The sequence below is a fragment of the Moschus berezovskii genome, chromosome 14 (assembly GCF_049115385.1).
Source record: "Moschus berezovskii isolate FMDL1 chromosome 14, NW_MosBer_1.0, whole genome shotgun sequence".
Classification (NCBI taxonomy): Eukaryota; Metazoa; Chordata; class Mammalia; order Artiodactyla; family Moschidae; genus Moschus; species Moschus berezovskii.
Window position 1 is genome coordinate 20,271,091 of NC_142473.1, and position 27,317 is coordinate 20,298,407.

Here is a 27,317-nt window from a genome sequence, read left to right on the forward strand (position 1 = left end):
TTAAGATCTCTGGTAGGCAGCATATCCCTTCATGAATCTCAGCTTTGTTGCTATGAAGGGGCTTTGTAGCTCAGTCAAATGAATCAGGGTAAATAGATGTGGTCAAGCAGGAGATGGTAAGATTGAACATAGACATGTTAGGAATCAGTGAACTAAAATGGATGGGAATGGGAGAATTTAAATCAGATGACCATTATATCTACTACTGCAGCCAAGAATCCCTTAGAAGAAATGGAGCAGCCTTCATAGTCAACAAAAGAATCTGAAATGCAGTACTTGTTTGTAATCTCAAAAATGAGAGTAATCTCAGTTCAATTCCAAGGCAAATCATTCTACATCACAATAATCCAAGTCTGTGCCTTAACCACTGATATCAAAGAAGCTGAAGTTGACCAGGTCTTTGAAGACCTACAACACCTTCTAGAACTAATATCAAGAAACGATGTCCTTTTCATCATAGGGGACTGGAATGCTAAAGTAGGGAGTCAAGAGATACTTGAAGTAACAGGCAAGTTTGGCCTTGGAGTCCAAAATTGAGCAGGACAAAGGCTAACAGAGTTTGGTCAAGAGAATATGCTGGTCATAACAAATGCCCTTTTCCAACAACCCAAGAGATGACTCTATACATGGACATCACCAGATGGTCAGTACCCAAATCAGGCTGATTATGTTCTTTTAGACAAAGATGAAGAAGCTTTATACAATCTGTAAAAACAAGATCCTGAGATGACCATGGCTTAGATCATGAGCTCCCTATTTCAAAATCCAGGCTTAAATTGAAGAATGTAGGAAAACCCACTAGGCCATTCAGGTATGATCTAAATCAAACCCCTTATGATTATACAGTGAAAGTGACAAATAGATTCAAGAGATTAGATCTGGGAGACAGAGTGCCTAAGGCACTGTGTGTGGAAGTTTGTAGCATTGTATAGGAAGCAGTGGACAAAACCATCTGAAAGAAAAAAAAATACAAGAAAGCAAAGTTGTTGTCTGAGGCGGTTTATGAATAGCTGAAGAAAGAAGAGAAGAGAAAGGCAAGGGAGAAAGAGAAAGCTATATCCAGCTGAGTGCAGAGTTCCAGAGAATAGCAAGGGTAGACGAAAACAATAGAATGGAAAATATTAGAAATATTTTCAAGAAAATTGGAGATACCAAGGGAATATTTCTTGCAAGGATGGGCATGATAAAGAACAGAAATGGTAAGGACCTAACAGAAACAAAAGAGATTAAGAAGAGGTGACAAGAATACACAGTAAGACTATACAAGGAAAGTCTTAACATCCTGGATAACCACAATGATGTGGTCACTCACCTAGAGCCAGCCATGCTCGAGTGTGAAGTCAAGTGGGCCTTAGGAAGCATTACTGTGAACAAAGCTAGTGGAGGTGATGAAATTCCATGAGCTAAGCTATTTAAAGTCCTAAAATATTATGTTGTTAAAGTGCTATACTCAATATGTCAGCAAGTTTGGAAAACTCAGCAGTGGCTCCAGAACTGGAGACAGTTCGTTTTCATTCCAATCCCAAAGAAGGGCAATGCCAAAGAATGTTCAAACTGCTATACAATTGCACCTATTTCACATACTAGAAGGTTATGCTCAAATCCTTCAGGTTAGGCTTCAGAAGTACATGAACTGAGAACTTCAAGATGTACTAGCTGGATTTAGAAAAGACAGAGGAACCAGAGATCAGATTGCCAACATTTGTTAGACCATGGGGAAAGCAAAGGAATTCCAGAAAAACATCTACTGCTGTTTCATTGACTGTACACAAGTCTTTGTGTGGATCACAACAAACTGTGGGAAATTCTTAAAGTGATGGGAATACCCGACCACCTTACCTGTTTCCTGAGAAACCTGTATGCAGACAAGAAGCAACAGTTAAAACTGAACATAGAACAATTGACTGGTTCAAAATTGGGATAGGACTATGACAAGACCATGTATTGTCATCCTGCTTGTTTAACTTATATGCAGAGACCATCATGCAAAATTCTGTGCTGGATGAATCACAAGCTGGAACCAAGGTTGCCGGGAGAACAACCTCAGATATGTGGATGATACCACTCTAATGGCAGAAAATGAAAAGGAACTAAAGAGTCTCTTGATGAGTGTGAAAGAGGAGAGTGAAAAAGCTGCCTTGAAATTCAACATTAAAAATACTAAGATCATGGCATCCAGTCCCATCACTTTATGGCAAATAGAAGGGGAAAAAGTGGAAGCAGTGAGAGATTTTATTTTGTTGTGCTCCAAAATCACTGTTTATGGTGACTGCAGCCATGAAATTAAAAGATGTTTGTTCCTTTGAAGGAAAGCTCTGACAAACCTAGACAGCATATTAAAAAGCAGAGACATCACTTTGTCAGCAAAGGTCTGTCTAGTCAAAGCTATGGATTTTCCAATAGTCGTGTATGGATATGAGAATTGGACCTTAAAAAAGGTGGCATGCTGAAGGATTGATATGTTCAAATTGTGGTGCTGGAGAAGACTCTTGAGAATAACTTGGACTACAAGGAGATCAAACCAGTAAAAACTAAATTAACCCTGAATATTCTTTGGAGGGGCTGATACTGAAGTTGAAATTCCCAAACTTTTGCACTTGATGCAAAGAGCCAACTAATTGGAAAATACTGTGATGCTGGGAAAGATTAAAGGCAAAAGGAGAATGGGATGGAAGAGGACTGAAAAGGTTAGTAAGCATCACCAACTCAATGCACATGGATTTGCCCAAGTTCTGAGAGAGATTGGAAGACAGGAAAGTCTGTTGTGCTGCTTTCCATGTAGTCACAAAGAGGTGGACATGACTTAATGACTTAACAACATTTTGCTGACAAATGTTCATATGGTCAAAGCTATGGTTTTTCTGATAGTCATATACAGTTGTGAGAACTGGTCCTTAAAGAAGGTTGAGTGCCAAAGAATTGATACTTTCAAATTGTGGTGCTGGAAAAGACTCTTGAAAATCACTTGGGGATACTGGCCTGCTATAGTCCATGGAATGGCAAAAAGTTGGACATGACTTAGCAATTGACCTACAACAACAAAGCATATACACGGGTCTTGCTTTTCTGTTCAGCCAATCTGTGTCTGTTGGATGGGGCTTTTAATTCATTTACAGTTAAGGTAATTATGATGTGTATGTTCCTATTGCCATTTTCTTGTTTGGGGTTTGTTTTTGTGGGTCATTTGCTTCTGTTGTGTTTCCTTCCTAGAGAAGTTTCTGCAGCATTTGTTGTACAGCTGGTTTGCTGATGCTGAATTCTCTTAACTTTTGCTTGTCTGTAAAGCTTTTGATTTCTCCATCAAATCTTAGTGAGATCATTGCTGGGTAGAGCAATCTTGATTGTAGATTTTTCCCTTTCCTCACTTTAAATTTATTCTGCCATTCCCTTCTGGCCTGCAGGGTTTTTTTTTCTGAAAAGTCAGCTGATAGCCTTATGGGGATTCCCTTGTATTTGTTTTTTGCTTTTCCCTTGCTGCTTTTAGTATTTTTCCTTTGTATTTTGTTTTTGTTAGTTTGATCAATCTGTGTCTTGTTGTGTTTCTCCTAGTGTTTCTCCTGTATGGGACTCTATGTACTTCCTGATCTTTGGTGGTATTTCCTTTCCCATATTAGTGAACTATTTTACTATAATCTCTTCAAATATTATCTCTGACCCTTTTACTTCTTCTGTACCTCTGTAATTCAAATGTTGCCGTGTTTAGTATTGTTGCAGAATTCTCTGAGATTGTTCTCAATTCCTTACATTCTTTTTTCTTTTTCTTGCTCCTCGGCCATTATTTACATCATTCTATCTTCCAGCTCAGTTATTGGTTCTTCTTCCTCAGTTATTCTGTCCTTGATTCCTTCCAAAGTGTTTTAAATTTCAGTTATTGTGTTGTTTGTCACTGTTTGTTTTTTCTTTAGTTCTTCTAGATCCTTGTTAAATGCTTCTTGCAGTTTATCCATTTTATTTGGAAGGTTTTTACTTGAACTTTATTTTGAACTTGTTTGCTATTATTACTCTAAATACTTTTTGAGATAGGTTGCCTATTTCCTATTCATTTATTTGGTATTGTAGGCTTTTACCTTGCTTTTCCATCTTAACAGGTTTTTTTGTTGCCTTTGTTTTTTGATGGGTGGGGCTGTGTTCCCCAAGTGTTTGACCTCAGGTTTCCAGCAATGGGATGTGCAGGCTGTTAGGTAGAGCCGGGTCTTGGTGTTGAGATATGGACCTCTGGGATACTTCACTTTGATTCATATTTCCTGGGGCTTGAATTCATCTGTTACTCCAGTACTTTGGACTAATGTCTCCTATAGTAGGAGCTCAAGCCTGATCTCTGGCCTGTGAGCTGGGATCCTGCTAGGTGCAGAGTGCAGCAGCAACAGCAAGAAAAGAAACAGAACAATAATAAAGAATAAAAAAATAAAATACATTTAGAAAACTAACAAATGTATTAGAAAAAATCAAGAAACTATATGAAACAAGCAGTGGAGGATAAAACTGAACTCCAATTGCAAAGAAGAAAGAGCATAATAGTATTTTTAAAATAAAAGGGAGCAGAACAATAACAAAGAACAAAAAATAAAATGTATTCAGAAAACTAGCAGATAAATTAGAAAAAATAAGACTACTTATGAAACAACCACTGGAGGGTGAAAGTAAATTCCTCTAGCAAAAAAACAAACCCTTCCCACCAAAAGAAAAGAAGGAAGAAAAAGCCTTGTCTTTTGAGGGCTGAGGTTTAGGTGGGGAAGGGTTTAGGTGATGACTAGATTTAGGTGGTGTCAGAGTCCTGGTTCTCATTCCATGCCCCAGAAAAGGCCCTGCATGAAGATGGGTGGTGAACTCAGGCTCAGCCTAGTCAGTGGGGCCTTCAGAATGCCTCTGGCTTCAGGGTATAGAGGGCCAGGTCTGGGGCCTCAGGAGGCTCCTCAGGGCCAAGTGGGTGGGGGAATACCTGGCAGTTTCCCTGCTCCTTAAACCCAGAGGGACCATCCCCCAGGTTACTTGGCTCCTTCACATCCTAACACCACCTAAACCTGGCCAGTTTCTCCACTCATGCACACAGGAGCTACATGGGTGGAGGGGGCCCTGAGGGATGGAGGGGGGCCCAGGTGATCGAGGGGAACCTGCGTGGCAGAGAGGGCCCCGGAGTGTGGAGGTGGTCCTCAAGTGTGCAGGGGCTCTGGAAGGCTGAGGGGTCCTGCAGGGCAGGATCCCAGCCTGGAGCCTTAGGAGGCTCCTTGGGACTGAGTGGGCACCCTCAGTCCCACAGAAGTCCCAAGGAGCCTCCTAAGGGTATTCCGGGGAACCCTCCCCCAGCTAGTTTGGCTCTTTCTTATGCCCAGAGGACTTACTGGGGCAAAGAAGGCCCCAGAGGTTGGAGGACCAGACTCAAGGCCTCAGAAGACTTCCCAGAGATGAGTGGATGGGGGAACACCAAGAGCGTTCTCCCCAGTTCTCCTACTCTGAGGGTCCCTTCTCCTCTCCACTGATCTGGAAGCAAGAATGCCTCTTCTGATGCTTGAACCACTGCCCCTGCCCCTTCTTCAGCCTCCCCTTGGCTGTGCCAGGCCTGCTGAGCCTCCACTTCTCCCCCTGCCCCTTGCTCCCCGCTACATCCTATCTGGTTGCTCAGGGGTTCCTCCCACCTGCCTGGTTGTTTGAGGTCCCCCACCAGAGTTTGGTGTGTATCCTAGATGTGAGGAGATAGGAACTCCCTGTCTTCTCTCTCTGCCGTCTTGGTTTTACCTCTAGGAGTTTTAAAATCTTAGTTTCAATTTCAGTTTTCGTGATTGGTCTGTTTATAGCGTCTATTTCTTCCTAATTCAGTTGGGAGACTGCCTTTCTAAGAATTTGTCAGTTTCTTCCAGATAGTCCATTATATTGCATACAGTTGCTTGTAGTAGTCTCTTAGGATCCTTTGTATTTTTGTGGTATCAGTTGTAACTATTTTTTTCATTTTTCATTTCAGTGATTTGAATTCCTTTCCCCTTTTCTCTTGATAAGTCAGGCTAAAGGTTTATCAATTTTGTTTGTTTTCAAAGAACCAGCTTTTAATTTCATCGATCTTTGCTATTGTTTCTTTCGTCTCTGTTTCATTTGTTTCTCTTCTGATCTTTATGTTTTCTTTCCTTCTACTAATTTTAAATTTTGTTTGTTCTTCTTTCTCCAGTTGTTTTTGGGGTAAGGTTAGATTGTTTACTTAAGATTTTCCTTGCTTCTTGAGGTAGGGTTTTATTGCTGTAAACTTCCCTCTTAAAAGTGATTTTGCTGCATCCCATAGGTTTTGGATTATTGTACTTTCATTTTTATCTCTAGTAATTTTTTGATTTCCTGTTTGATTTCTTTAGTGATATATTGGTTATTTAGTAGCATATTTTTGGAGAAGGCACTGGCGACCCATTTCAGTACTCTTGCCTGGAAAATCCTGTGAACGGAGGAGCCTGGTAGGCTGCAGTCCATGGGGTCGCTAGGAGTCGGACACGACTGAGCGACTTCACTTTCACTTTTCACTTTCATGCATTGGAGAAGGAAATGGCAACCCACTCCAGTGTTCTTGCCTGGAGAATCCCAGGGATGGGGGAACCTGGTGGGCTGCCGTCTATGGGGTCGCACAGAGTCAGACACGACTGATGCGACTTAGCAGGAGCAGCAACAGTAGCATATTTTAGCCTTCATTCATTTGTATTTTTATAGTTTTTTTCTCATAGTTTATTTCTAATCTCATAGTATTGTGATTAAAAAAGATGCTTGATATGATCCCAATTTTCTTAAATTTACATAGGCTGGCCTTGTGGTCAATCTTGGAGAATATTCTGTGTGCACTTGAGAAGAATGTGCATTGTGCTGCTTTTGGATGGAATGCTGTATAAATACCAATTAAGCCATCTGGTCTAATGTGTTATTATAAGGCTATGTTTCCTTATTAATTTTCTGTCTGGGAGATCTGTTGACAAAATGGGGATGTTAAAGTTCCCTACTGTTATTAAGTTACTGTTGATTTCTCCCTTTGTGGTTATTGGTATTTGTTTTACATATTGAGACTGAGGTGCTACTCTGATGGGTGCATAAGTGTTTACAATTGTTTTGTCTTCTTCCTGAATTAATCTTTTGATCATCATATAGTGTCCTTCCTTGCCTCTTGTTATATTCTTATTTTAAAATCTATGTTGTCTAATATGAAAATCCCTACTCTAGTTTTCTTTTGATTTCTAGTTGCATGGAATACCCTTTTCCATCCCTCCACTTTCAGTCTATATGTGTCCCTAAGTCTGAGGTGGGTCTTAGAGCTAGAGGAGTTGCTTTAACATTTGTTATAAAGCTGATTTGGTGATGCTGAATTCTCTTAACTTTGCTTGTCTTTAAAGTTTTTGCTTTCTCCTCAAATCTGAATGACAGCCTCACTGGGTAGATTATTTTTGGTTCTATGTTCTCTCCTTTCATCACTTTAAATATATTGTGTCATTCCTTTTTGCCTTGCCAAGTTTCTGCTGAGAAATCATCTGATAACCTTATGGGAATTTCCTTGTATGTTATCTGTTGTTTTTCTTAATGTTTTATCTATTTCTACTCTTAATATTTTATTTTAATTTTTGTCAGTTTGATTACTAGGTTTCTTGGCCTGTTCTGCTTGTTTTTATTCTGCCTAGGACTCAGTGTGCTTCCTGGACTTTGTTGACTGTTTTTTTCCCTGTGTTATGGACATTATTTCTTGAAATATTATCTCAGGTCTTTTCTCTTTCACCTCTCCTTCTTGGACCCTTATAATGCGAAATTTGGTGTGTTTAATGTTATCTCAGAGATCTCTAGGTTCTTTCCATTCTTTTTTTCTTTATTCTATATTGTGGCAGAGATTTACACCATTCTGTCTTCCAGGTCACTTATCCACTCTTCTGTATCATTAATTCTGCTATTGATTCCTTCTAGTTTTTTTTTTTTTCCTTTCAGTTTGTGTATTGTCCATCCCTGTTTGTTTGTAATTCTTCTAAATGCTTATTAAGCATTTTTTGCGTTTTCTCAATCTTTCCCTCCATTCTTTTTCAGAGATGCTGGATCATCTTTACTGTCATTATTCTGAACTCTTTTTCTGGAAGGTGGCCTATCTCCTCTTCAGTTTTTTTTTTTTTTTTTTCTGGTGTTTTACCTTATTCCTTCATCTGGGACATAATCTTTTGCCTTTTGATTTTGTTTAACTTTCTTTTATTGTGGTTTTTGTTCTGGAGTCTGTAGGATTGTAGTTCTTCTCGGTTCTTCTGTCTTATCTTTAGCGGATGAAATTAGAGGCTTGTGGAAGCTTCTTGATGAGAGGAACTGTCTCTTTGCCTTTTAGAGTCCATCTTTCTGCTTTCAAGTTCCTTTAGCCATATGAAAACGGAGAGCATCTGTGATCACTAATGCTTAAATTTAACATGTATTTACTCATATGTGTTGTTCCTCTTTATGAAACAGTTGTAACTCCATGAAAAGGAATGTGTTTCTTCCATTTTAAGGGATGTCAGGCAATTGAGAGTAAATGCTGGCAAGTATATTTTACGTGTTTCTGGGGGAGGTGAAAGTGCTTTTCCTAATCTTTCTCTCCCAAATTTTAAACTTTTTATTTTGTATTGGGGCATAGCTGATTAACAATGTTATGTTACTTTCAGGTGAACAGTGAAGGGACTCAGTCATACACATACATGCATTCATTCTCCACCAAACGCCACTCCCATCCAGACTGGCACATAACATTGAACAGAGTTCTGTGTGCTATACATTAGGTCTTTGTTGGTTATCCATTTCAAATATAGCAGTGTGTACTTGACCTTCCCAAAGTCCCTAACTATCCCTTCCCTCTGGCAACCATAAGTGTGTTTTCTAAGTCTGTGAGTCTCTTTCTGTTTTGTAGGTAAGTTCATTTTGTATCATTTCTTTTTAGACTCCACATATAAGGGATGTCATGTGATATTTCTCCTCTGTCTGACATACTTCACTCACTATGACACTGTAGGTCCATCCATGTTGCTGCAAATGGAGTTAGTTCATTCTTTTTAATGACTGAGTGATATTCCATTAAATGTGTATACCACTTCTTCTTTTACTTTTTAAATTTAAAAAAATTTATTTTAATTGGAGACTAATTGCTTTACATTATTGTATTGGTTTTGCCATACATTGACATGAATCTGCCCTGGGTGTACATGTGTTCCCCATCTTGAACCCCCAAGAAAGCTGTGGTACATATACACAATGGAGTATTAATAATTAAAAAGAATACATTTGCTGATAAGTCTGAGCAATTAAAAAGAATACATTTGAATCAGTTCTAATGAGGTGGATGAAACTGGAGCCTATTATACAGAGTGAAGTAAGCCAGAAAGAAAAACACCAATACAGTGTTTGTGAGTTTTTTTGATGATAGCCATTCTAACCGGTGTGAGGTGATATCTCATTGTAGTTTTAATTTGCATTTCTCTGATAACTAGTGTGAAAACCACTCAGTCGTGTCTGCCTCTTTGTGAACCTGTGGACTGTAGTCTGCCAGGGTCCCCTGTCCATGGAATTCTCCAGGCAAGTATACTGGAATGGGTGACCATTCAGTTCTATTGGTTGGGGATCTTTCCAACCCAGGAATCGAACCCTGATCTCCCATGTTACAGGCAGATTCTTTACCATCTGAATCAACAGGGAAGCCCTAATAACAAATGATGTTGAACATCATTTCATGTGCCTGTTGGCAATCTGTATGTCCTCTGGAGAAATGTCTATTTGGGTCTTCTGCCCATTTTTTGAATGGGTTCTTTACTTTGATGCTATTAAGCATCATAAGCTGTTTGTAAATTTTGGAGACCTATCCCTTATTGGTCAAATCATTTTGCAAAGATTTTCTCCCAATCTGTAGGTTGTCTTTTTGCTTTGTTTATTGTTTCCTTTGCTGTGCAAAAGCTTTTGAGTTTAAGTTCAGTTCAGTTCAGTCGCTCAGTCGTGTCCAACTCTTTGCGACCCCATGAATCACAGCACGCCAGGCCTCCCTGTCCGTCACCAACTCCTGGAGTTCACTCAAACTCATGTCCATCGAGTCGGTGATACCATCTAGCCATCTCATTCTCTGTCATCCCCTTCTCCTCCCGCTCCCAATCCCTCCCAGCATCAGAGTCTTTTCCAGTGAGTCAACTCGTCACATGAGGTGGCCAAAGTATTGGAGTTTCAGCTTAAGCGTCAGTCCTTCCAAGGAACACCCAGTACTGATCTCCTTTAGGATGGACTGGTTGGATCTCCTTGCAGTCCAAGGGACTCTCAAGAGTCTTCTCCAGCACCACAGTTTAAAACCATCAATTCTTCAACGATCAGTAGGTCCCCTTTTTTATTTTTGCTTTTATTTCCATTATTCTGGGAGGTAGATCAAAAAAGATATAGTTGTGAGTTTTGTTAGAGAGTGTTCTACCTATGTTTTCCTCTAGGAGTTTAATAGTGTCTGGTCTCATATTTAGGTCTTTAATCCATTTTGGGCTTATTTTTGTGTATGGGGTTAAGGAATGATCTAATTTCATTTTTTTTACATGTGCTTGTCCAATTTTCCCAGCACCATTTGTTGAAGAGATTGTCCTTCTAACATTGTGTAGTCTTGCCTCCTTTGTCATAGCATAATTGACCATAGGTGCATGGGCTTATTTCTGGGCTTTCTATCCTGTCCCATTGATTTGTATATCTATTTTTGTGCTAGGGCCATACTGCTTTGATAACTATAGTATAGTCTGAAGTCAGGGAACCTGATTCCTCCAGTTCTGTTTTTCTTTTTCAGGATTGCTTTGAATATTCTGGGTCTTTTGTGTCTCCATACAAATTGTGAGATTTTTTGTTCTGAAAGTAAAAGTGTTAGTTGCTAAGTTATGTCCGACTCTTTGGGATCCCATGGACTGTAGCCCACAAGGCTCCTCTGTCCATGAAATTCTCCAAGCAAGAATACTGGATGCTATTGGTAATTTGATCGGGATTGCACTGAATCTGTAGATTGCCTTGGGTAGTATAGGCCTTTTGACAATATTGATTATTCCAATCCAAAAACATGGTATATCTTTCCATCTGTTTATGACTTCTTCAGTTTCTTTCATCAGCGTCTTATAGTTTTTGGAGTACAAGTCTTTTGTCTGATTAAGTTGGTTTATTCCTAGATATTTTATTCTCTTTGATGTGGTGGTAAATGGAATTGCTTCTTGAATGCCTCTTTCTGATCTTTTGTTGTTATTCTATAGAAATGCAGCTGATTTCTGTGTGTTAATTTTGTACCCTACAGCTTTACCAAATTCTTTGATGAGTTCTAGGTCCACTGGAGAAGGGAATGGCAAACCACTTCAGTATACTTGCCTTGAGAACCCCAAGAACAGTATCAAAGGGCAAAATGATAGGATACTGAATGAGGAATTCCCCAGGTCGGTAGGTGCCCAGTATGCTACTGGAGCTCAGTGGAGAAATAACTATAGAAGGAATAAAGGGATGGAGCAAAAGCAAAACCAATACACAGTTGTGGATGTGACCAGTGATAGAAGCAAGGTCCGGTGCTGTAAAGAGCAATATTGCATAGGAACCTGAAATGTTAGGTCCATGAATCAAGGCAAATTGGAAGTGGTCAAACAGGAGATGGCAAGAGTGAACATAGACATTCTAGGAATCAGTGAATTAAAATGGACTGGAATGGGTGAATTTAACTCGGATGACCATTATATCTACTACTGTGGGCAGGAAACCCTTAGAAGAAATGGAGTAGCCATCATGGTCAACAAAAGAGTCCGAAAGGCAGTACTTGGATGCAATCTTAAAAATGACAGAATGATTTCTGTTCGTTTCCAAGGCAAACCATTCAGTATTACAGTAATCCAGGCCTATGCCCCAACCAGTAATGCTGAAGAAGCCGAAGTTAATCGGTTCTATGAAGACCTACAAGACCTTTTAGAACTAACACCCAAAAAAGATGTCCTTTTCATTACAGGGGACTGGAATGCAAAAGTAGGAAGTCAAGAAACACCTGGAGTAACAGACAAATTTGTCCTTGGAGCACGGAATGAAGCAGGGCAAAGGCTAATAGAGTTTTGTCAAGAGAATGCACTGGTCATATCAAACACCCTCTTCCAACAACACAAGAGAAGACTCTACACATGGACATCACCAGATGGTCAACACCGAAATCAGATTGATTAAATTCTTTGCAACCAAAGATGGAGAAGCTGTATACAGTTAGTGAAAACAAGACCAGGAGCTGACTGTGGCTCAGATCATGAACTCCTTATTGCCAAATTCAGACTGAAATTGAAGAAAGTAGGGAAAACCACTAGACCATTCAGATACGACATCAATCAAATCCCTTATGATTATACAGTGGAAGTGAGAAATAGATTTAAGGGACTAGATCTGATTGATAGAGTGCCTGATGAACTCTGGACGGAGGTTCGTGACATTGTACAGCAGACAGGGACCAAGACCATCCCCATGGAAAAGAAATGCAAAAGAGCGAAATGGCTGTCTGAGGAGGCCTTACAAATAGCTGTGAAAAGAAGAGAGGCGAAAAGCAAAGGAGAAAAGGAAAGATATAAGCATCTGAATGCAGAGTTCCAAAGAAGAGCAAGGAGAGATAAGAAAGTCTTCCTCAGTGATCAATGCAAAGAAATAGAGGAAAACAACAGAATAGGAAAAACAAGAGACCTCTTCAAGAAAATTAGAGATTCCAAGGGAACATTTCATGCAAAGATGGGCTCGATAAAGGACAGAAATGGTATGGACCTAACAGAAGCAGAAGATATTAAGAAGAGGTGGCAAGAATACACAGAAGAACTGTACAAAAAAGATATTCACGACCAAGATAGTCACGATAACGTAATCACTGACCTAGAGCCAGACATCATGGAATGTGAAGTCAAGTGGGCCTTGGAAAGCATCACTATGAACAAAGCTACTGGAGGTGATGGAATTCTCATGTTGGGGAAATTTTCAACTGTTATCTCTTCAATTATTTTCTCAGATTCTTTCTCTTTGTCTTCTTTACTGGGACCTTTGTAATGTGAACGTTGGTGTGTTTAATGTCCCAGAGTACTCTTAGGCTGTCTTCATTTCTTTTCATTCTTTTTTCTATATTCTGTTTTGTAGCAGTGATTTCCACCATTCTGTTCTCTATGTCCATTATCTATTCTTCTGCTTCAGTTATTCTGCTTTTGATTCCTTTTAGTGTATTGTTGGGCTTCCCTGGTGGCTCAGAGGTTAAAGCGTCTGCCTCCAATGCGGGAGACCCAGGTTTGATCCCTGGGTCGGGAAGATCCCCTGGAGAAGGAAATGGTAACCCACTCCAGTATTCTTGCCTGGAGAATCCCATGGACGGAGAAACCTGGTAGGCTACAGTCCACGGGATCGCAGAGTCGGACACGACTGAGCGACGGAACGGAACGGAGTGTATTGTTTTCCTCTATTTCTTTATATTGATGGCTGAGGAAGGCTTTCTTATCTCTCCTTGCTATTCTTTGGAACTCTGCATTCAGACGTTTATATCTTTCCTTTTCTCCTTTGCTTTTTGCTTCTCTTCTTTTCACAGCTATTTGTAAGGCCTCCTCAGGCAGCCATTTTGCTTTTTTGCATTTCTTTTCTATGGGGATGGTCTTGGTCCCTGTCTCCTGTACGATGTCATGAACCTCCGTCCATAGTTCTTCAGGCACTCTATCAGATCTCGTCCCTTAAATCTATTTCCCACTTCCAGGTATAATCATAAGGGACTTGATTTAGGTTATACCTGAATGGTCTAGTGGTTTTCCCTACTTTCTTCAATTTAAGTCTGAATTTGGCAATAATAGAATTGGATAGACAACAACAGAATAGGAAAGACTAGAGATCTCTTCAAGAAAATTAGAGATACCAAGGGAACATTTCATGCAAACATGGGCTCGATGAAGGACAGAAATGGTATGGACCTAACAGAAGCAGAAGATATTAAGAAGAGGTGGCAAGAATATACAGAACTGTACAAAAAAGATCTTCATGATCAAGATGATCACGATGGTGTGATCACTCACCTAGAGCCAGACATCTTGGAATGTGAAGTCAAGTGGGCCTTAGAAAGAATCACTACGAACAAAGCTAGTGGAGGTGATGGAATTCCAGTTGAGGTACTTCAAATTATGTAAGATGCTGTTGTGAAAGTGCTACACTCAATATGCCAGCAAATTTGGAAAACTCAGAAGTGGCACAGGACTGGAAAAGGTCAGTCTTCATTCCAATCCCAAAGAAAGGCAATGCCAAAGAATGCTCAAACTACCGCACAATTGCATTCATCTCACACGCTAGTAAAGTCTTGCTTAAAATTCTCCAAGCCAGGCTTTAGCAATACGTGAACCATGAACTTCCAGATGTTCAAGCTGGTTTTAGAAAAGGCAGAGGGACCAGAGATCAAATTGCCAACCTCCGCTGGATCATGGAAAAAGCAAGAGAGTTCCAGAAAACATCTATTTCTGCTTCATTGACTATGCCAAAGCCTTTGTGTGGATCACAATAAACTGTGGAACATTCTGAAAGAGATGGGAATACCAGACCTCCTGACCTGCCTCTTGAGAAACCTGTATGCAGGTCAGGAAGCAACAGTTAGAACTGGACATGGAACAACAGACTGGTTCCAAATAGGAAAAGGAGTACGTCAAGGCTGTATATTGTCACCCTGCTTATTTAACTTATATGCAGAATACATCATGAGGAATGCTGGGCTGGAAGAAGCACAGGCTGGAATCAAGATTGCCAGAAGAAATATCAATCACCTCAGATATGCAGATGACACCACCCTTATGGCAGAAAGTGAAGAGGAACTCAAAAGCCTCTTGATGAAAGTGAAAGAGGAGAGTGAAAAAGTTGGCTTGAAGCTCAACATTCAGAAAACAAAGATCATGGAATCTGGTCCCGTCACTTCATGGGAAATAGATGGGGAAACAGTGGAAACAGTGTCAGACTTTATTTTTTGGGCTCCAAAATCACTGTGGATGCTGATTGCAGCCATGAAATTAAAAGAGGCTTACTCCTTGGAAGGAATGTTATGACCAACCTAGATAGCATATTAAAAAGCGGAGACATTACTTTGCCAACCAAGGTCCGTCTAGTCAAGGCTATGGTTTCTCCAGTGGTCATGTATGGATATGAGAGTTGGACTGTGAAGAAAGCTGATAGCCGAAGAATTGATGCTTTTGAACTGTGGTGTTGGAGAAGACTCTTGAGAGTCCCTTGGACTGCAAGGAGATCCAACCAGTCCTTTCTAAAGGAGATCAGTCCTGGATGTACATTTGAAAGACTGATGCTAAATCTGAAACTCCAGTACTTTGGCCACCTCATGTGAAGAGTTGACTCACTGGAAAAGACTCTGCTGCTGGGAAGGATTGGGGGCGGGAGGAGACGGGGACGACAGAGAATGAGATGGCTGAATGGCATCACCAACTCGATGGACATGAGTTTGAGTGAACTCCAGAAGTTGGTGATGGAAAGGGAGGCCTGGTGTGCTGTGATTCATGGGGTCGCAAAGAGTCAGACACGAATGAGCGACTGAACTGAACTGAATGTATTGTTTTTCTCTGTTTCTTCGTTCTTTAGAAATGTTTGGTAAACATTTTTTGCATCTTCTGCACTCTTTTTCAGAGATCCTAGATCATCATCACTATCATTATTCGTACTTTTTCTGGAAATTTTCCTCTCTTCACTTCATTTAGTTGTTTTTCTGGGGTTTTATAGTTTTCCTTCTTCTGGGACATAGTTCTAATTATTTTCATTTTGGTTAGCTTTCTGTGACTGTGGTATTAGTTCTTTAGACTGTGGTCTTGTAGTTCTTGTTTCTTCTGTCTATCCTCTGGTGTTTGAGGATAAGAGGCTTGGGCAAGCTTCCTAATGGGAGGGTTGGCTGTGGGGAAGACTGTGGGAGTCATTCTCTGGTGGGGAGGACCTTGCTCAATAAAGCTTTAATCCTATTGTTTTCTGATAGGTGGGGCTGAATTCCCTCACTGTTAGTTGTTGACCTGAGGCCACCCAGTTCTAGATTCTGGAGACTTTATGGTAAGGCTAATGGCAGCCTCCATGAGGACTTAAGCCAAGATGCATCTCCCAGGACTGCTGCTGCGAGTGCCCCTGTCCCCTTGGCAGGCCACTTCGGACCCATGCCTCTGCAGGAGGTCTTCAAACACTCACAAGTTGATCTGGCTGTCTCCTGTTGTGTCACAGTTCCTTTCCCCTGGATCCTAGTGCACACAAGGTTTTGTTTGTGCCCTCCAAGAGTGGAGTCTCTATTTACCCCAGTCCTGTGGAAGTCCTGTAATCATATCCCACTCGTCTTTAAAGTCAGATTCTCTAGGATTCCCAGTCTGTTTGCCAGATCCCCAGGTTGGGAACCCTGATATGAGGCACAGAACCTTCACAGCAGTGGGAGAACTTACTTGGTGTTATTTTTCTTGAGATTGTTGGTTGCCCACTTGGCAAATATAGGGTTTTATTTTATTGCTTGCATTCCTCCTACCATCTATTGTGGCTTCTTCTTTGATTTTTGGATATGGAACATCTGTTTTGTGTGTGGGTTCCAGCCTTCTCCTCTCAGTGGTTGTGAAACAGCTATTTTGGTGCTCTTGCAGAAGAAGTTGAGCACACATCTTTCTAGTCCATCATCTTGAATCAATCTCCCTCCCTAATTTCTGAAATTGTGCTTTGCCTAAAGCTAGTCTAGGCAACTGAAGTAATTCAGTTTTTAGGTGCCTTGGATTAGGATGAGGAATCAAAGTGGATAACAGAGGGTAGGAGCTAGCCATCTTCTTTTTAATTTTTAGTTCAGTCTCTAACTGCTAACTTTCCTATCGTTTTGCTCTGTTTTGGCATTCTGCCTTTGGATCTGTGCTATTTATCAGAGCTCTAGGGTTGTATAATCTTGCTCCTTAACAAATTTTTAAAATACCAGTAACCCATAGGAACTCTCTAAGGCTTTTTTAGTCTGTGAGACCTAGACTTGAATGCAGTGAGCAGCTGTTCAAAGGATCAGACAGATGGAGGACTGGGAGGGAGTAGCTGACGGAGGCTCTTGTTAGGGAGTAAAATAACCTTTCAGTACTTCAGTGACTTTATCTTTAAATATTTCTTCTATGCCTTAACTTATTCATTCATTTGTTCATTTATTTATTCGCAGACATCATTCAAGTTGGGAGAATAAGTGCGTAAATAACTTATTCATGCAGTGCAATAAGTCTTCACCTCTTGATCTCCGCTGTCACCATCGTCTCTGAGAGAGAGGCTCCACCCTGTTAATAGTTTTCTGGTTTCTACTCCTCTAGTTTCTGATTAAGCGTGTCTGAAAGTGAAAGTGTTAGTCACTCAGTCGTGTCTGACTCTGTGACTCCGTGGACTGCAGCCCACCAGGGTCCCCTGTCCATAGAATTCTCCAGGCAGGAATACTGGAGTGGGTTGCCATTTCCTTCTCCAGGGGATCTTTCTGATTCAGGGATCGAATCCACTGTTCCCACATCGCAGGGAGATTCTTTACCATCTGAGCCATCAGGGAAGCCCTGGGGCTCAAGAATCGATATTTCTAAAGAGTTCCCAGATACTGCTGATGCAACTGGTTCAGGGATCATGTTTTGAAATCCATTAAAACACCATACAATAATGTACTGTGATAGAATAAAATCTGAGCTCTTCCTGTGATCTGGGCCTCTGCTTACCCCTCTGATTTCACAGTATTCTACTTCCCACGTTTCAGTCTACTCCAGCCATTTCCAGCCTTCTGTTTGTTTCTCTACTATGCCAAGTTTGCTTAGCTTCAAGGCTTTTGCACATACAATTTCATATTCCTGGAATGCTCTGTCCTCAAATGTTTGCATGGATTATTTTTTATACAGGTAAGTCTGTGTTTAAATCTCATATCTTGAGGAAGATATGACAATCAATCTGAAGTAGTCCTCAATCCCCTACCTCAATCTCTACCCCAAGGATTTTCTACTACATTATTCTATATTATCTCTTTTTATAGTACTTATCATTAGATTATATTATCTTAATTATTTCTTTGTTTTGTTATTTATCTTGTTTACTTCTATTATATGCAGTTGTATCCTTGTAAATGCTTGGTATGTAGGAAGAACTAACAGTTTTTGTTGGAGGGTGGGAGTGGAGAAGTGTGAATAAATGAATATGTTGTACCTTAATGGTATGTACACAGAGGTATGTATGTATAGTGGATTGTTGTTTTTCAGTCACTCAGTCATGTCTGACTCTTGTTTGACCCCACAGACTGCAGCACACCAGGCTTCCTTGTCCTCCACTATCTTTTGGAGTTTGCTCAAACTCATGTCCATTGAGTTGATGATGCCATCCAACCATCTCGTCCTCTCTTGCCCCCTTTTCCTACCCTCAATCTTTCCCAGAATCAGGGTCTTTTCTAATGAGTCAACTCTTCTTTTCCCTTGAATAAAGATTAAGCTACAGTAATTTCTGTAGAATATTAGAAGTGAAAGTAAGGGTGAGTTAACCCTGATCATTCTGTTTACCAAACTTCAGTGATATTACTTCATATCATATCAATATCGTAAGTTTGTCACGGTCAGATTTTGTGGCTGTAAATTATTTTATATAAAAAAGTCATCTAGCTTCTTTTTGATGTATTTACATAGACAATGATCTTACTGAACAAAAATAATAAGTTAAATAAAAGATAATATTTATTGATTGCTCTCTGTTTTGGGAGTAATATACAGGGTGCTTTATTGGATTCCCAGGTGGCTCAGTGGTAACAAATCCACCTGCCAATGCAGGAGGCACAGGTTCAATCCCTGGGTTGGGAAGATCCCCTGGAGGAGGAAATGGCAACCCACTCCAGTATTCTTGCCTGGATAATCCCATGGACAGAGGAACCTGGTGGACTACAGTCCATAGGATCACAAAGAGTTGGACATGACTAAGCACACAAGGAGATCCAACCAGTCCATTCTAAAGGAGATCAGTCCTGGGTGTTCATTGGAAGGACTGATGCTAAAGCTGAAACTCCAATACTTTGGCCACCTCATGCGAAGAGTTGACTCACTGGAAAAGACTCTGATGCTGGGAGGGATTGGGGGCAGGAGGAGAAGGGGACGACAGAGAATGAGATGGCTGGATGGCATCGCTGACTCGATGGATATGAATTTGAGTGAACTCTGGGAGTTGGTGATGGACAGGGAGGCCTGGTGTGCTGTGATTCATGGGGTCGCAGAGAGTCGGACACGACTGAGCAACTGAACTGAACTGAACTGAACAGAAGCACACACAAATGGGATACTTTGAATTTTATTTAATACTAAAAATCTAATTCATAAGATCATTGTGTTAAGTTCTTTTTTTTTAAGGTGGGTAAATTGAGTCTGTAAGAGTAAATATTTTGTTTAAAGTCACTCATTAAAATGGTGGAGTTTGATTTAAAAAATCAACCTGTATTTGTATGCATTTAATGACTGTGCTCCCCATTCCACCTTTTACTGAGTAATTCCTGCATTCTAGAAACAGTAGTAAACATTTTGCTTAACTGGTTTACTGGAGTCTAATCTTTGTGAGGTGTACAAACATTAAGCCCTTTTATCTTTTCTTTCCGATCATTTCAAACATGCTAGAATAAGCTCTTTTTGATACTAGATTGGGAGAAGATTGCTCTATTTTCCAAGTAATTTCAGGGAGTATAAAGTCTACTCCAGACCAAATCAAATCTTCAGTCTCATATCCTATCTAATTCTCTGTCCCTCTCTGCCTGGGTCAGGCCTTGGCCTGAGAAACTTGGAATCCAATGTGGAGGTGATGTCATGTATTATTGAATCCTCTGCTTTAGGCCAATCCTTTCTTATTCCTTTTCTCTTCTGATGTACTGTGTCGTACTTAGTCACTCAGTCGTGTCCGACTCTTTGTGATTCTATGGACTGTAGCCTGCCAGGTTCCTTTGTCCACGGGATTTTCCAGGCAAGAATATTGGACTGGGTTGCCAGATCCCCTCCAGGGGATCTTCCATATCCAGGGATCAAACATGTGTCTCCTGTATTCTTTACCACTGAGCCACCTGGAAAGGCATGAATAAAATGGAAAATAGTAGAACCTTTGTTTATTTCACTGGTGGTTATAATAATCCTTTCTTGGCTGTGATGCCCTCAGCGAGATATGTATACAGGCTCTTCCTTTACTGCTGCAGATTCCCTTGGCTCTGTGGATTTCATTTCACAGTCTTGCTAGTGGTATCCCTGCCCCTGGCTGCAGCTTCTAGATTGGGAAAGCAATAAGGATGGGACACCCCCAGCTCACCTTTCTTTAGTGGTATTTCCCTAACCCATGAGTAACTCATGTTTTTTTACTTTATTAAATGGTAGGACTGTAGGCAAATCCCAGTTTGGCTCTATTTTCCCTGGATAAGTCTCTCTGGAATCTTCTTCTTCTATTCAGATATATCAGGATGTTCAGAAATTCCACCACCTCAGCAGATTTTTATTGAGGGATGAGATACTTAACCCTCAGTCTCTATCAGAGTGGATCCCTCTTCCACCAACTGGGTTTCTGCAGGGAACATTCTCCTTCTCTCTTTTACTTGTGTTTGTATGAAGGTGTGATGGGAGAACAGCTGTACTCTCCTAATTATTTTAACACATTCTTCTGATTATTTTCTTTCAAACTGTTCCTATTCCTTTGCTCTTGTATGCTGGTGGTGAGGTGATAGTGACATTTGCTGCTGCTGCTGCTAAGTCATTTCAGTCGTGACCGACTTGTGCAACCCCATAGACGGCAGCCCACCAGGTTCCCCCATCCCTGGGATTCTCCAGGCAAAAACACTGGAGTGGGTTGCCATTTCCTTCTCCAATGCATGAAAGTGAAAAGTGAAAGTGAAGTCGCTCAATTGTGTCCAGCTCTTCGCGACTCCATGGACTGCAGCCTACCAGGCTCCTCCGTCCATGGGATTTTCCAGGCAAGAGTACTGGAGTGGGTTGCCATTGCCTTCTCCAGATAGTGACATTCAGTCGCTTCTTAATTTCTGAAGGTGATGTCTGGTATTCTTGGCTACTCTTTTGGAATATTAGTGCATTTGACCCTGACCACTAGTGGCTCAGAGGGTAAAGCGTCTGCCTGCAATGCAGGAGACCTGGGTTCGATCCCTGGGTCAGGAAGATCCTCTGGAGAAGGAAATGGCAACCCACTCCAGTACCTTTGCCCGGAAAATCCCATGGACAGAGGAGGGTAGGCTACAGTCCATGGGTTTGCAAAGAGTCGGACACGACTGAGCGACTTCACTTTCACTATGGTCTGCAGCTTTGGTGCCTTAGCTTTTGTTGAAAGGAAATTGGGAAAGTTTCAGTCAATGCAGGCATTTTATCTTTCAGTCCTCATAAGAAATCTAGGAGTTACCTCCATTTTATAAGGAGGAAAGTTAGACTAACAGACATTACATAAGTTGCCCAAAGTCTCACAGATAAAGGTAAGGCTGTGATTCAAATTCTGTCAGCGACCAAACACTTTGTTTGCTTGTTATCCATGCACCATACTTCTATTTTCCTGACTGTAATAGAAGTTAAGATGTGTTTACTTTCAACACAGTTAGTGCCAATGCAAATTATCACGGTTAATTATTCTTTTTCCAGGAAAATTCATTGTAGAAACAAATTGCCAGTGTCTGCGGAGGACTCAATTTAAAGAAACGTTCGCTCTACAATCTGATCTATTTTCTGGTTCTCACCATTTTTTAAAAAGTTGTTTTATTAATAATTGATTCCAGGTCCACATCCTTATGCTGATATTAATTGTGGGTTATGCCAGAAATTATGTTTTAAAGTTTCAGTGATTTTTAAATATCATCAAGCCAAGAGTATAAACTACTTATGCTTGTGTGTATGTATAGGAATGCATTTATAGAGGCTTTAAAAAATTTCTCCGTATGCTAATTTTGTTTTCTTCTTAGTTATAGGGATACAGAAAAGAATTTCTACAATATCTCTAACAGATGCTCCTATGCAGACCATTCCAACAAAGAGGACATTGAAGAGGTCTCAGGAATTCTTCAGTGTACTGCTAATGTACTCGGTATAGTAGCTATATATTTATAAGATTGAGAGGGAATGAGTGAGGGGAGGAGAGGAAAGGAAAAGAGTGTTTCAGTTTCACTGAAGAGAGATTTGAAGACTGAGGCCAGGACCTTGTCTTTAAGTGATTTAATTTCAGTACTTCTGATGATGTTTAAATGAAAATTACCTGCATGCCATTTTCTTGGTGATTGGAAATCATTATATTAAAAACACATTCCAGGTAAACTTTTCTAGATATTCATATGTTAGTATTATTAGCCTCCTGTAATCCATATTTCTCTGGCTCTAACTCTCAGTTGAAACTGGAGATCTTCCTCTTTTCTCAAAGCCTTTGCTGTATTTTATTATTTCTGGAAAGCCTGGTTGGTGCTGGAGGGTGGTTCACATGTACTCATAGTAAGCTCTGCAACTCAAAGGCAGTGAAGCAGGTCATCCATGGAAGTCTCTGTGTCCTACTTGTTGAGGAGTGTCTATCTTGAAAATACTAAGATTTATGACAGAGGGCTGTTTTTAGAAGCTCCCACCATGGTAAGGATACTTTTATGCTGCACTGATTCATGTGGCCATAAGGTACCATAAGTGAGATTGACTATCTGGTGATCTGAAGTTCTTGCTGTGTGAGAGCTACATTTTATTATATGCCAAGTAGATAATATAGCAGAAATACCTTTTGCTCTAATATCTTACAGAGTTTTTTGGGGGGAAATGTACCTCTTTCAATGTTTTTTGCATCTTCTTTTTGCTTATGACTCAGACAGAAGTCCTTGAAGTTGTGGGGAGTGGTAGTGGGGAACAGCAAATCTTAGTGACTGACTCCATACAAAACTCAGAATCACCTCTCTTTCAGAATCAGATTTTGGAGACTAGGGAAAACTTGCTTCCCTTTCTTTCCCTTTAGGGTAAGTGCTTTCCCTGGAGACATCTGAGTCCCTCCTACAAACAGATTTCAAGTGACCTCAGCTATGAGTTCACCAGAGTTCTCTAAACATAATAGAGGCACACCTAGCTTTAACACTTAAACTGGGACTACAGCTACACAGTGACTATATTTTCTTCCTGGGTAACTTTCTTAAACATAAAATATTATAATAAGAATATGAAACTTTTGTGAGGGGAGCATACAGTTCTAAGTGGCTTGTCCAAGACAGTATTGGGCAGTGAAAATGAAGGCCAAAGATGTACTTATGTTAATCTTAGTGGAACTGCATGGTGAAATGCTACCCAGAAAAACATTATTATTGGAGAAGATAAGGGTTGAGAGTGGGATGGGGTTGGGTATCACCCAAGAACTGTTTATAGTTTTCTGATTCTGTATTTCCCAGGACTCTCTCATAAGCAATATCAATTACTTTTGATGCATTGTGATTTTTGAATGAATGGGGTGAGATGGTGTCCCACTATGAAGAATGCATGAGAATCTTGGCCAAGCTGTGTTTATTATATTGAAAAAATGTTCTTTACTTGCCTGTTCTCAATGATTGCTTGAACTTCACATCTCCTTTCCTTTCCCTATGCTCTCCACTTTGAGAATAGCTATTAGAGGGAGTAAAAGGTGTACAAGATGATGAATATGTAAGAATTACTAAAGACTCTTTCTAACTATAACTTACACATTCAGTTCAGTTCAGTTCAGTTCAGTCGCTCAGTCGTGTCCGACTCTCCGCGACCCCATGAATCACAGCACGCCAGGCCTCCCTGTCCATCACCAACTCCCGGAGTACATCAAACTCATGTCCACAGAATCGGTGACGCCATCCAGCCATCTCATTCTCCGTCGTCCCCTTCTCCTCCCACCCCCAACCTTTCCCAGCATCAGAGTCTTTTCCAGTGAGTCAACTCGTCGCATGAGGTGGCCAAAGTATTGCAGTTTCAGCTTTAGCATCAGTCCCTCCAATGAACATCCAGGATTGATCTCCTTTAGAATGGACTGGTTGGATCTCCTTGCAGTGTAAGGGACTCTCAAGAGTCTTCTCCAACACCACAGTTCAAAAGCATCGATTCTTCGGCGATCAGCCTTCTTCACAGTCCAACTCTCACATCCATACATGACAACAGGAAAAACCATTGCCTTGACTAGACGGACCTTGGTTGGCAAAGTAATGTCTCTGCTTTTTAATATACTATCAAGGTTGGTCATAACTTTCCTTCCAAGGAGCAAGCGTCTTTTAATTTCATGGCTGCAATCAGCATCTGCAGTGATTTTGGAGCCCAAAAAAACAAAGTCTGACACTGTTTCCACTGTTACCCCATCTATTTCCCATGAAGTGATGGGACCAGATGCCATGATCTTTGTTTTCTGAATTGAGCTTCAAGCCAACCTTTTCACTCTCCTCTTTCACTTTCATCAAGAGGCTTTTGAGTTCCTCTTCACTTTCTGCCATAAGGGTAGTGTCATCTGCATATCTGAGGTTATTGATATTTCTCCCAGCAATCTTGATTCCAGCTTGTGCTTCTTCCAGCCCAGCATTCCTCATGATGTACTCTGCATATAAGTTAAATAAGCAAGGTGACAATATACAACCTTGACGTACACCTTTTCCTATTTGGAACCAGTCTGTTGTTCCATGTCCAGTTCTAACAGTTGCTTCCTGACCTGCATACAGGTTTCTCAAGAGGCAGGTCAGGTGGTCTGGGATTCCCATCTCTTTCAGAATGTTCCACAGTTTATTGTGATCCACACAGTCAAAGGCTTTGGCATAGTCAATGAAGCAGAAATAGATGTTTTTCTGAAACTCTCTTGCTTTCTCCATGATCCAGCGGAGGTTGGCAATTTGATCTCTGGTGCCTCTGCCTTTTCTAAAACCTGCTTGAACATCTGGGAGTTCACGGTTTAAACTTACACATAAGTGTACACAATTCCTACAAGAAGTTTTAGTTAGATAATTTGTTGCAATAACCACCAGTGTCACCACCTGGTGACTCTGTTGGGGCTTCCTAGGTGGCACTAGTGGTAAAGAACCCGCCTGCCAATGCAGAAGGCATAAGAGATGCAGGCTTGGCCTGGAAGATCCCCTGGAAGAGGGCATGGCAACCCTCTCCAGTATTCTTGCCTGGAGAATCCCATGGACAGAAGATTCAGGCGGGCTACAGTCCATAGAGTTGCAAAAAGTCAGACATGACTGAAACAACTGAGCATAACACACACAGGTGATACTGTAGGCCTAACTCAGTTTAGTTGCCTTTCAGAAGTTGCCATGAGGTCGATCAAGTTAGTGAGTGAAAACAACATAGGCAGTATGCTGCCTGATGACATTAGGGAAGGAGTAGTTTTTAAATAGGTAAGTATAATTTAGAAGGGGACTGTGTAACAGGGTTTAGATTTTCATTACCATTAGATTTTTCTAAAACAGAGATATTAAGTCTGTTTTTTCCCCTGTAAGCAATGATGGGTAGTTCTTAAAATGTATAAAGTACAATCTTGTAAATGACTGTGACCTGTTCACTAGATGCTGGCATGTGCCTAAGCTGCAGCTGTTCTCTTGAATAATATCCTTTCATAATTCTTCAAATATAGACTAAAGACAAAGATACCAGCTTTACTATTCGTATTCAACGAAAGCTTTATTTTTAACAAGTCACTGAAGTATGGATTAATCTTGGTTTGCTTAGATCTTGCCTTTTTAAAAAATTACATTTAAAGTCTGTTGTGCAATGATTATGCAAAGGTAAGAACGGATTAACTCATTGGAAAGAAAAACACCATAAAGAAAATGAACCTGTTTTGAGTTGGAGAGTTTAGCATGGAGAAATAGAGTTTCAACAAAAGAAAAATGTTGTTACCTGGTACTCTTCTCTGTGGATGCCAGAGGATAGTTTTACAAATCTATGATTTATATTTATCAGCTTTGGGTAGTCTGGTTAGAATATTGGTGGGCTGAAATTGGGGGATACATATTTCTTTCACTGTCTTAACATATTAGAGAGTATAGTAGAGACTGGGATTTACTTTGTGACTCAGATGGTAAAGAATCTGCTTGCTAATTCAGGAGACCCGAGTTTGATCCCTGGGTCAGGAAGATCCTCTGGAGAAAGGTATGGCAACCCATTCCTGTATTCTTGCCTGGAGAATTCCATGGACAGAATTCCTCTGGCAGGTTACAGTCCATAGGGTTTCGAAGAGTCAGACAAGACTGAGCAGTGAATACACACACACAGTAGAGACTAGAATTGTTTTTGTTCACTCATATGAATGTTACTTATATTTCACATCATAAAAAACATTTAAAGTCATCGGTCAGAAAATATGATCAGAGGAGCAATTTTTTTGACCTTTCAAAATGACCATCTCTATCGACTTGGTATAAACCCTAGTTTGACCATTTACTGACTCTTCAGGTTAAAATTTGAGATTAGTGACTGGCATGGTATAAAAAGAGAAACCTGAAGAGAAGGAGAAAGATTGTTGCAGAGGACCAGTTATGCCTCTGTTATTCATTTTTCCATTGCTTCTTCTCTAGGACTCCCTGGAAATGTGCACATTCCAGAGTGGTTTATACCCTCAGTAATGGAGAAGGAAATGGCAACCCACTCCAGTGTTCTTGCCTGGAGAATCCCAGGGACGGGGGAGCCTGGTGGGCTTCCGTCTATGGGGTCACACAGAGTCGGACACGACTGAAGTGACTTAGCAGCAGCAGCAGCAGCAATGGGAAAGAACTATTTCTAGACATCAACATTTTTGCCTTTGATTTTCCCTTGTTGACTTAGAAGCTAGTTGTTGTTATATTGTCTCATTATTTATAAATTAGGGATATTAAGTACAGACTAGTCCTTATTTTGTTACTCTGGTATTAACTGTGATATAATAAAGTCATCTAAAGAGGCTTTAAACTCTATAAAAAGGATATTTAAAGAGAGATAGTTGTGAACAATGCCCTCCGTCCTGGAGACTTTCAGTTCAGTTCAGTTCAGTCGCTCAGTCGTGTCCGACTCTCCGCGACCCCATGAATCACAGCACGCCAGGCCTCCCTGTCCATCACCAACTCCCGGAGTACACTCAAACTCATGTCCACAGAGTCGGTGATGCCATCCAGCCATCTCATTCTCCGTCGTCCCCTTCTCCTCCCACCCCCAACCTTTCCCAGCATCAGAGTCTTTTCCAGTGAGTCAACTCGTCGCATGAGGTGGCCAAAGTATTGCAGTTTCAGCTTTAGCATCAGTCCCTCCAATGAACATCCAGGATTGATCTCCTTTAGAATGGACTGGTTGGATCTCCTTGCAGTATAAGGGACTCTCAAGAGTCTTCTCCAACACCACAGTTCAAAAGCATCGATTCTTCGGCGATCAGCT

General features: G+C 40.7%; 1 protein-coding gene across 2 annotated transcripts in view; it reads left to right on the forward strand.

Moving 5' to 3' along the window:
• The window catches only part of GUCY1A2 (guanylate cyclase 1 soluble subunit alpha 2), a 444,325-nt gene that overhangs the window by 72,211 nt on the left and 344,797 nt on the right, over nt 1-27,317 (forward strand). For both annotated transcript variants that reach the window (XM_088843443.1, XM_055422943.2), the window contains exon 3: nt 21,908-22,029. In XM_088843443.1, coding sequence (XP_088699569.1) covers nt 21,908-22,029 — 122 coding nt within the window. The remainder of the gene's footprint in view (nt 1-21,907; nt 22,030-27,317) is intronic.